An 11,406-nucleotide genomic window follows, 5' to 3' on the forward strand; every position below is an offset into this window, starting at 1 on the left:
CAGCGGGGAAACCACAGGATTTTGCATTCTTCTGACCACAAGAGGAAGGTGAGCCAGAACCCAGCAGAAACAAAACCCCAAGGCACTGGGTTGTTCATAAAGTGCTGGCCCCTCTCCCAGGCCCCTGGTCACCCTGCTGGGTAACGGCACAGGAGAAGAGGCAACAGGACCTCCGGGCCTGAGGTGGCCCTCCCGGTGTGTCCCCGAGTTCCCTGGCCACTCGATTCTCTGCCCCCTCCTTAACAGTTGTTTCTCCAGGTCACTCCCAGCCCTCCTCTCCACATCTCCAGGATGTTCCATTGCCCAGGGATGGGCAGGAGACAGATGCCTTTCTCTATCTCAACTGCCAAGAGGCCTTCTTTCCTCTTGTACTGGTCCTCCTCAGCACAGACCCTTCACGGGTGTCAGGCTGGAGGACGATCAGGTCTTTCCCTTCCCACAAGGCCATATTTCAGACTATCACATGGGGAGAAACCTTGGACGATACCTAGCTTTCCTAGGCAGAGGTCCCTGCCACCTTCCGCAGTATATGTGTCCCTGGGTACTTGAGATTAAGAGAATGGTGGTGATTTTAACAAGCNATGCCTTTCTCTATCTCAACTGCCAAGAGGCCTTCTTTCCTCTTGTACTGGTCCTCCTCAGCACAGACCCTTCACGGGTGTCAGGCTGGAGGACGATCAGGTCTTTCCCTTCCCACAAGGCCATATTTCAGACTATCACATGGGGAGAAACCTTGGACGATACCTAGCTTTCCTAGGCAGAGGTCCCTGCCACCTTCCGCAGTATATGTGTCCCTGGGTACTTGAGATTAAGAGAATGGTGGTGATTTTTAACAAGCAAGCTGCCTTCAGGCACTTGTTTAACAAAGCACACCCTGCACAGCCCAAAATCCATTAAATCTTGAGTCACCACAGCACGTGTCTCTTGCAAGGACAGGGTTGGGGGTAGGCTCACAGATTAACAGCATCTCAAATACAGGACAAAATGGAGTCTCTTATGTCTACTTCTTTCTATATAGACACAGTAACAGTCTGATCTCTCTTTCTTTTCCCCACACCCAGGATACTCTCAAACTCCTGGCTTCAAGCAATACTCCTGCCTCGGCCTCCGAAATTGCTGGGATTACAGGTATGAGCCACTACACCTGGCCCTGAAATGATTTTTTTCTTTTGGGTGCACTATGTCTAAGACATTGCATTGACTAAACAGTAATTTATCTCTCACCCTTCTGAAAACAAAGCTGTATACACAAATTCCAACCAGAATTTCATCCACTAAACACTAACTGAGCAGTTACTATGCTCAGAGTAACTGAGCAGTTACCCTCATGTGCTGGGCATGAGAGCTGCAAAGGTGAACAGGGCCCCCCCGGCCTTCCCTCCCTGGCCCACTTGCTGGGGCGAGTCCCATAATGAGACAATCAATCAACAATGCCCTGAAGTAAGGATGACAATGTGGGCGTGTACACCATCCTAGGGGACCACAGTGGGAAACCTGCCAGGTCTAGAAGCCTGGCGTCCTCCCAGCCACCTCTGTCTCCCTCACTCCTGGCATCCAGTCACTCCCTGCACCCCTGAATCAAGTCTCCTTAAACTCTCAAATCTGTGCTGGCCCCTCCAGAGACACCACTGACTTTAGGTCTCAAGTGAACTCTCTGATCCCGGCCGTTCTCCACACCAAAGCCAAAAAGGGATTCGTAAAGGGCAAAAATGACTGTGTCATTCCTCTATTTAAAACCTTCGGTGGGCCGGGCGCGGTGGCTCACGCCTGTAATCCCAGCACCTTGGAAGGCTCAGGCGAGTGGATTGCTTGAACTCAGGAGTTCGAGACCAGCCTGGGCAACATAGTGAGACTCCATCTTGATAAAAACAAAAATAAAATCATTTATTATTATTATTATTATTTGAGATAGAGTTTCACTCTGTTGCCCAGGCTGGAGTGCAGTGGCACCATCTCAGCTCACTGCAACATCCGCCCCCTGGGTTCAAGTGATTATCGTGTCTCAGCCTCCCCACTAGCCGGGATGACAGGCCATGCCTGACTAATTTTTGTACTTTTAGTAGAGACGGGGTTTCACCATGTTGGCCAAGCTGGTTTCAAACTCCCCAAGTGATCCACCCACCTCAGCCTCCCAAAGTCCTGGGATTATAGGCATGAGCCACTGCACCCAAAATTCTAAATGATTATAAGAAAAAAACCCAAAACCTTCAGTGGTTCCTGTTGGCCCTGGGATAATGTCCAAACTTATTAGCATGACTTCACAGCCCCTTCTGATCTCACCCACGTGAGGATTATTTCTTTTACTTGTTCCTGTGACACCAATTTAAGTGAACACTTGCTATGTGCTAGGCCAGTGGCTCCTGACTTTTTTGGCACCAGGGATCAGTTTCATGGAAGACAAGTTTTCCACTGACGAGGCAGGATGGTTTCAGCATGAAACTGTTACACCTCAGATTATCAGGCATTAGATTGTCATAAGGAGTGTGCAACCTAGATCCCTCACACGCACAGTTCACAGGAGGGTTCAAGCTCCTAGGAGAATCTAATGCCACTGCTGATCTGACAGGAGGCGGAGCTCAGGTGGTAATGCCAGCTGCCTCCTGCTGTGCACCCGCTTCCTAACAGGCCAGGACCAGTACTGGTCCTTGGTCTGGGGGTTGGGGACCCCTGTGCTAGGCATCGTGCTGGGTGCCAGGATGCAGCAGTGAACATACACACTGTACTCGCTCCTGGAGCTTGTGGTCTAGCAGGGGATACAGACACTAAACAAACAGTGACACAGATCATTACAATTGTGTGAGTGCAGGAAAAGGAACATTTCCCTGTCAACTTCCTGCTTCAACCACAATAAACTACTCACAGTCCCTGCCTCCTGGCCCTGGCTCAGGCTGGCCTCTCTCCTTCAGTTGGCCACATTTCTCCAGCCCTCTTGGTCTCAGCTCAAGGTTCTCCTCTCTAAAGGAGTCTTTCCTGAACCTCCTAGGCAGTTCCATGGGGTTCTGCTCCCACCCTGGGTCTGGGTCCTCCTGAGCCCAGCATGGGGCTTGGCATACTAAATGCTCAGTAAATGTTTGCCGCGCGAATGGTGAACAGGTCCTCTTAATCCATGTGTGAGTGTTTGCTTAAAAAAAATAATTATAGAGATTTTTACTTTGATTTTATATCTTCACAAAAGGTTGGTGCTGGGTGCTGGGTGCTTATAAAAGTAGAGAGAACCATTGCTTCAAATAGAATCCTTGTGAACCTGGGGACTTTCAGGGACTGTGACTAAGATGTGGGGATTGAGGGGTCCCCAGGATGCCTCAGGCCAGCAGGAGGTGGGTGGGGGCTAAGGGGAGGTGAGCCCGCTCCCCAGCCTCAGGTAGCCTGTGCTATGGCCACCAGCTCTTCTCTGGGCTCTTGGCCCAGACACCCGACTGACCTCCCACTGCCATCCTCTACCCTTCGGCAGAAGCCTGGGGTCTGCCCTGGATTTAGCTCCTGTGGGCTATACAGTGCTGGGGAGGAGAAGAGCAGCTGGGATCGGGATCAGGGGGGCCTAGGGCAGCTGTACCCTAGCACTTTTCCCGGGGCCGCCCACCTGGCTGAGGCTGCTCCGCTCCTCTCTGCTGGGTGAGGGGAGGAGCTCCACGCCCCCACCTCCTCAGTATCTGCCGGGGTTTGAGGCTGCACCAGGCCTAGGAGCAGCAAAGGAAGGTGAGCTCCGCCACCCACCCACTCTGAAAAAGCTGCTGCTCCCTCCAGAAGAGACTTTGTCCTGTGTGGGAGTCCCCACCCTCGGCCCCTTATCTACAAAATCCACACCGCTCCCTGAACTTCCTTCTTCCTTGGAATTAGAGAGTTGAAAGATCACCCGGCCCACTTCATTCAGTTTACAGAAGATGACACTGAGGTCTTGAGTGAGGGGTTAAGTACCCAAGATGTCACAGCAAATAATGGCAGAGTCATGATTTCTAACAAACAAACAGAAGAGGCAAGTCCCCTGCCTGGCGGCAGCCGGGGCCCCTCTGCTACGCCTGCTCCTGCTCCCCTGCCTGTTTCTCATGGACTGCCCCATCTTTTGCCTCTAGTTTGAGCTTGAAAGTTACACCTCCAGTGAACGAAACTCACAGGATCATTGCCATCCAATCTTCCTCCTCCTCCGCACCCACTCTCGGCCCTCTGCCCTTCTCACCCACAGGTGGGAGCAAAGCTTGGTCAACCTGATAGGCCTCTTCCAGGCAGGGACAGGAGAAGGGACAGCACAGCAACTCTGAGTCAGGACTCCTTTCAGTAAGGCGTGGTTGCCAGGACGGCCTGAGAGAAGGAAACCAGCCCAGGTGCTCTCTGTTTACCTTCTCAGCTCACAAACACGACCAGACCCTCCCTGGCTGGCAGACTGCCACTCGCCCTCTTGGGCCTTTCTGGGCTCGCAGGTACTGTTTCCTCAGCTCCAGGACCCTTCCCTGCCTGTCCACCCAGCAAGCTCCTTCTCCTTGTATCCTCCGCACTAACACTTCCCTGCTCCCTCCCCTTCTCCTCTTCTTCCTTTGTGCCTTGGTGGCACCTTCTGAGACAATGTTACAAGCATAATAAAACAACAAGGTCATAAATCTGTGTCCTCCGCCAGACTCTCCTCAATGACAGTAATTGTGTGTTTATCTTTACATTCTCAGAGCCCAGTATATAGGAAGCACTCAGTAAAGGAAAACATTGCTCAACAAATCAATATATGGACTCTGGATTTATTCCAGAGCTCAATTGGGAAGCAAGTTCTAATGTCACATAAGGATTCCCTTCCGATTCATTTATTCATCAAATAATTATTGAATACTGCTACGTGCAGAGGATGGTGTGGACAGGGTACGGGGAGCGTGAGGCTGGGGTGGACTCAGGCTCAACTTGCAAGGAGTTTGCATTTTGAAAGTACAGACAAGGCAGAAAAGAATTTGAGTTACAAGAAATGGCTAGCATTTACTGACCACCACTGTTATAAGCAGATTATTGCATTTAACTGTACATTAACCCTATAAAATAGGTACTTTTATTATTAGCCTCATTTTACAGATAAGAAGATTGAGGCTTGCAGAAGTGGAGAGATGTGGCCATGGCACAACTAGGAAGTCACGGAGGCAGGATTTGCACCCAGGCATGGCCCGGACCCCACCAGAATTAATGATGGTGGAGAAGCAATTAACTTCGCCTCAGGAAACTGGGAAGTCAAGGAAGGCTTCATCAAAGAGGGGGCAGTTGAGATGTGCCCTGTAGGACAAGCAGGATTTCCATAGACAGGAAAGTAGCATACCCCAAACTATAGAAAGATCTGGTGTAAGAATTTTAGAGTTTAAATTAGTGGCCCTGAACCTTGTCTGCACACTGCAAACCCCTGGAGGACTTTTAAAAAGCATGGATGCCCACAGGTCCTGCCCTAGAGATTCTGATGTGATTGGTCCAAGAGGCTCTAAATGGGGAGGCAGGAAGGGGCCTGGTGTAAAGTGTGTAAGGTGACACCTACCTGCAGCCCGGACGTTCCCTGGATGCTCCGGGTTCTGTTTGTGGAGCTTTCCTGTCCCCTTGGTAGGGGCCCCAGACAACGTGGGCAGGGCTGGTGCTTCCTCCCTGGAATTCATTCCTTGTCTGACCGTTTGTGACCTTCCTGTGGCCTGGAGTTGCCAAAGATTCCTTGCTGGGGAAATTCCTTGGTTTCCTTGCAAGGGCGCCTGGGTTCTGTAGAAGGAAGGCACCCAGCTTGCAGTAAGCAGGAGCCGAGACCTGCAGGTCAGAGTGAAGACAGCTGATCTGAGGACCCTGGGCAGTCAGTCTGTGTGCTACAGACCTGACATGGGATAGGAGGGGCTGGGACCCCCTCCTCCGCATCCCAGCAGGCAGGCTCCGTGGGGCAAGGGCGGCTGTAGGGAGAGGGCACCTGGCTTCACCGTCACACAGCTTGATACCCTCAGAACAGTGACAACCCCCAGAGCTGGGGGAGCCAGGCCGTGTGGCTGCAGCAGGCAGGGGCTGGATTTCCCCTACTCAGGCCCAGGCAGTGACTCAGGGACAAGTGTTGAAAGCAGACAGTGACCTCAGCTCCCTTGCCCACTGGGGAGTGTCACCGTGCCCCAGAGTCCCCTCAGGAGCACAGACAGCCTGGGGACCGGTGAGATGGAAGTTAGCAGCGTGGTGTCATATGGGGCACACATGACTCTTGCCCTCAACAGCTGGGTGCCCAGAGCTTCCTGTTCCTCATAGAAGTGACGTGAGCATCCAAGGAGGTGACGTTCATGAACATCAGGAAGGTGCATAAACAACTACAACCCTGTCGGTGCCTGCTGCAATCCATGTATTTATATATTATTGTTTTTCACATATTAATCGGGTCTTATTTCCTTTAAGTTTTTTTTTTTATTATAAATACCACTGCATTTCCTTTCGAAATACTCCTCAAACTAGCCAGGCGTGGTGGCTCTTGTCTGTAATTCCAGTACTTTGGGAGGCCGAGGTGGAAGGATCACTTGAGGTCAGGAGTTAAAGACCAGCCCAGCCAACATAGTGAAACCCTGTCTCTACTAAAAATACAAAAATTAGCTGGGCGTGGTGGCATGAGCTTGTAAACCCAGCTACTCGGGAGGCTGAGGCATGAGAATCACTTGAGCCTGGGAGGTGGAGGTTGCAGTGAGCCGAGATCCCACCACCGCACTCCATCCTGGGCGACAGAGCACGACTCTGTCTCACAAAACAAAACAAACAAAAAAAAAAAAAAAAAAAAAAGAAGAAAAAAGAAAAGAAAATAAATACTCCCCAAAGTGAACCTCTAGGGTACAGTATCTAAAGCTCTGGGTACATATTGCCAGGTTGTCCTCCAAAAAAGTTGAACTAAGTTGCAGTGCTCCTAGCAATATATGATTTGTACCTATTTCCCTATGGCTTTGTCAATGGTAGGTTTCATATTGTTAATTTATTTTTGATAATGGATGTGCAGTGTGGCCTCCAAACAGTTTGAACGGACATTCATGTAATTTCTATCATTGCATAGAGGATCCATCTGCCTACTACAAAAGTTGCTCCTGTGGGCCAGGCGCAGCGGATCACATCTGTAATCCCAGCATTTTGGGAGGCAGAGATGGGCAGAGACTGTTTGAGGCCAGGAGTTCAAGACCAGCTTGGGCAACATAGTGATACCTCATCTCTACTATAAATTTTTAAAAATTATCTGGGCATGGTGGCACCCACCTGTAGTCCCAGCTACCCAGGAGGCTGAGGCAGGAGCATTGCCTGAGCCCAGGAGTTCGAAACTGCAGTGAACTAGGATCTCACCACTGCACTCAAGCCTGGGAGACAGAGTGAGATCCTGTCTCAAAAAAATGGAGGGAAGGAAGGGAAGGACGGGAAGGAGGGGAAGGAAGGGAAGGAGGGGAAGGAAAGGAAGGAGGGGAAGGAAAGGAAGGAGGGGAAGGAAGGGAAGGAAGGAAGGTGGCTCTTTCTGGAATGTGGTCCCTACTAGATGGTAGGTGGGTGGATCAATGTGCAAGCCTTCACCTCAGGGATGCCTCCCTGAAGCCCAGGCAGGCCTCTTGCCTACGCTTCCACAGTCCTGTGACCCTTTCCTTCAGTCACCTTCTCATAGCTGTCATTTTATGTGCATTTGGGAAACTGATTAGTTTATTTCTTCCCCCACAAGACTGTAACCCCATGAGGACCTATTATTTGGCTCACCATTGGATCACTTATCACCTGGTGTGTGCCTGGCAGACAGTAGGCACTCATTTAAATATTTGTTGAAGTGTTACAGCTCTTTTAGAATTTGTCTAGCACGCTTTCTGGTTTTTGCTGGAAAGCCCCCCTCCCCCAAGAAAAGTAATTTAAAAAATGAAACGAAATAAATACATATATACATAAATATTTGTTGAATAAATGAATACTTAAAAATCTCATGAGTAAGTATGCCAGAGCTCAACTGTGGTATGTATCTTTGCAAAAGGATTTGTCACTGGGTTTAATCAGAAACGTTTAAGGAACACATACCACGTGCCTTGTACTCTGAAGCATGGGGTAGGGGGCAGTATACAAAAGTGAGAAGACAAGGTCTCTGCCCTTAAAAACACAGGCTGGTGGTGAGAGCCATGTGTCTGCTGTGGCTGCTGTGGGGTCTTGCCCTGTTCTCCCTGTAAAGGAAGCTTTGGGGCAAATGAAGCTGTTTACCGATGGTCATGGCAGGATGCAGTCATCTAGGACATCGTAGCCCCCAGGATCAGAACAAGTGTGGCCATCCTAAGTCATAGTCTCCCACAGTGATTTAGAACTAGAGAAGCGGGAAGTTTGGGCACTGGGAAGGATCTCGGAGATGCGCTAACACTTAGCTTCATCCTAGACCCCCAGGCACAAATCCCAGCTCTGCTGATTACAGGGCCCTGGCAGCCAGGCAAAGCACCCGCCTCTCAGCATTCACTGAAAAAGCCTCAAGGGCTGTGGGAGGATTCAAAGGTGCCTGGCACACGGTAAGCACTGACACATGTTAGCTGGTGAGTGATTTCCCCAAGGTCCTGCAGATCGAGAGGAAAACCCCCGTCTCCTGATCTCACAGCCCTCAAAGCCATGCTCATAAAGCTTTTGGTGTAAGTATTCCCATCAAGAGGAAGATGTTTTGGTTTTTTTATGCAAAGCAGCTTCAACTGAAACTGACCTCACCATGGGCGTCTGAGTTTGTTTTTGGAGAGGAGGGAGTGAAGGAGCCACCTCTCCAGGAACTGCGGGGACACACCCAGGTTGCCCAATCCCTCAGGTCAGTGGAGCCAAGTGCCTGCCAGGCCCCTTTCTGGGCTGGAGGGCCCTGGGGATGCCTTCCTCAGTGCCAGTTCCTCCACAGTCATGGGTCTGCAGGGGACAAACCCGGAGAGAACCTTCCCCAGGATCAGCACAGGGCGAGGTTATCACAGGCAGGCCTGGAGTGACCCTCGGGACCAGCAAGAAAAGCCACATAGGCCACACTGTCTCTCACCACCCAGGACAGGGCAACGACTGTTCCCACTCACGCTTTGCCTTTGAAGCTGCCCTCACTGCTTTTGAGGGCTCCTGGCTCATAATAATAATCCCGCCAGCCCTGGATGCATGCTGTCCCACCTCGGCTTCCTTCTGGTTTCCTGCACAGTTCTTTCTCCAGATTACATCCCTTTCTGTCTCTACCCCCTCCGTAAATTGGGGTGCCAGGTGCCCCTGTGGTGGTCTCTCAGCCCTTTCTTTCCTCCAGTTGTGGACCTCTGGCTGGAACTCTGTCTGCTACTTCACCTCTTGGGGGACAGTCTGACCCACCCAGTAAACCTTTTCAAGCCAGGGCCTGGTGGGGTGAGAAGGAGGATGTACCCTGCAAGTCCCCCAAGATCTAATCTCACCCCATCTGGTCCTGCTCTGTTTCCCGCTGATCCAACTGTTCTTCCTTTAGGGATAGAGAGGGCTTCAACACAAATGCCTCCTGACACCATGGCTTATAACATAAACTCTGTGCTTGGTTTTCTAAGCTTTGGCCTCCAAAGAAAAACTCTTTCTCAACATACTGCATACAACATATGCATACTGGTTTTCAGACCATGCTGTCAACTATGGCTTTTGAAGCCTCTACATTGAAACATTTTTGTTCTAGGCCAGAGCTGCTCAGTCACCTGTGTATAATAACCTGAGGACGTCACATGCTAAAACACAGATTTCTGGGCCTCATCCCTAGAGACTGAGATTGAGATTCAGTAGATGTGGGCTGTGGCCCCAGAATTTGCTTCCCTCTCAGGTAGTGTTGATGCTGCTGGTCCACCAACTCCACCCAGAGCAGGACTGTCCTCAAAACCTCAGCCCTTACCCCACAGTAAGGAATGCTCCCAGCTTAAAGGGGAGAAGAGGAACGAAGGAAAAGATGCAGGCAAGAAATATCTCACTTAAAACATTTCCAAATACTGACCAACTCCACAGGCTTACCCTTGCAGGGTAATGAGTTCTTTGCAAAGCAAGATTCTGAGAAGTAAGGAAATTTGCCCAGGTCACACAGCTTTTGATTGGCAGAGGCTGGATCCAGGTGCTAACCTGTCTGCTTTGTCCTGGCCCACTGAGTCATTGAATTCATGTGAGATAGATTGTCACTGGCAGAACCATCACTAGACTCTTCTGACATGGCTGATGAGAACTGTCATCTCTGTTACCCACACAGTGTTCACAAATGCACGTGCAGCTATCTCTACACCTGATAAATCCCACTGCTCCCCAGGTTAGGGTGCTGGGGTTAGTGTGTCTGAACAGTGGCCGGAGCAGCCTAGCTGGAAGAGGCATTCGCACCCTTGGGTCTTTCATGCCTGGCTTGATCCTTCTCTCCAGATAGCGTGACCCGGACTGATAGGTCCGGACTGTTCTAGAATATTACTGACTGTGTGAGAATTCTCAAGCACCAAATATTATAAGGAGTAGAAAGCTAAACCAAGGGTTTAGCACTTTCTCAAAGTGCGGTCCCAAACAGGTGTGGTGGCTCACGCCTGTAATCCCAGCACTTTGGGAGGCTGAGGCTGGAGCGTAGATTGAGACCCAGAGTTCAAGACCTGGGCAACACAGTGACACCCCCGTCTCTAAAAAATATTTTAAAACAATTAGCTGGGTATGGTGGTGCGTGCCTGTAGTGCCAGCTACTCAGGAGGCTAAGGTGGGAGGATCCCTTGAGCCCAGGAGTTCGAGGCTGCAGTGAGCTCTGATCAGGCCACTGCACCCGGCCTGGCTGACAGAGCAAGGCCCTGTCTCTAAAAAAATAAAATTAAATAAAATTAAAGAATTTTAAAATAAATAAAATGTGTGGTCCCCAGACCAGGAGCATCAGCTTCACCTGGGAACTTGTTCGAAACCCAAACACTTGGATTCCAGCCCCGACCACTGAAGCAACAACTTTGGAGTTAGGGCCCAGCAGCCCACATCTTAACATGCCTTCCAGGATTCTGACGCACAGCTAAGGTTTGAGGACTGCCGTTCTCTGGAGCGAGTTAGCCAGATCCCTAGTATGGCTGGGGAGGCTTTGATTTGGTGGCATGGAGGGTTCCCTGCTCTCTGGGTTAGCTCTGACATTCACCCATGGAGGAGGAGTTTGTGGAGCACATGGTGATAATCTAGCTGTGAGGTCAGCTGCACACTCCCGCCTCCCTCGCTTGCAGCCTTGCCCTGGAGAAGATTTATTGCCAGGATAGTCTTGTTGCTGTGGTAACTCTCTTGCATTCAGGCCAGGCCCTTCCTTCCTCAGTGGGGGATAAATTTACATCATTAGACACTAGGTAAACTCGATGTCCTTCTCCGTCCCCAGAGCCCAGGGAAGCCTATTTATTGTCACTGCAGTGGAAGGCCGAATCACCGCCCCGGCCCAACTGGCCTTGGTGTCTTCTCTTTTCTTTTCTTTCCCCTCCCTCCCTCCCT

At 50.6% G+C, this 11,406-nt stretch overlaps 1 protein-coding gene across 1 annotated transcript in view; it reads right to left on the bottom strand.

Annotated features, from left to right (window-relative positions):
* SLC30A4-AS1 (SLC30A4 antisense RNA 1) overlaps positions 1 to 5,910 on the bottom strand; it is a 35,504-nt gene extending 29,594 nt beyond the window's left edge. The window contains exon 1 of the mRNA XM_017872762.1: positions 5,495 to 5,910. Within this exon, the coding sequence (XP_017728251.1) occupies positions 5,495 to 5,856 (362 nt within the window). The 5' untranslated portion in view covers positions 5,857 to 5,910. The remainder of the gene's footprint in view (positions 1 to 5,494) is intronic.
* Positions 5,911 to 11,406: the final 5,496 nt, after the last annotated feature.

The sequence above is a fragment of the Rhinopithecus bieti genome, unplaced genomic scaffold (genome assembly GCF_001698545.2).
Source record: "Rhinopithecus bieti isolate Rb0 unplaced genomic scaffold, ASM169854v2 scaffold_6945, whole genome shotgun sequence".
Lineage (NCBI taxonomy): Eukaryota > Metazoa > Chordata > Mammalia > Primates > Cercopithecidae > Rhinopithecus > Rhinopithecus bieti.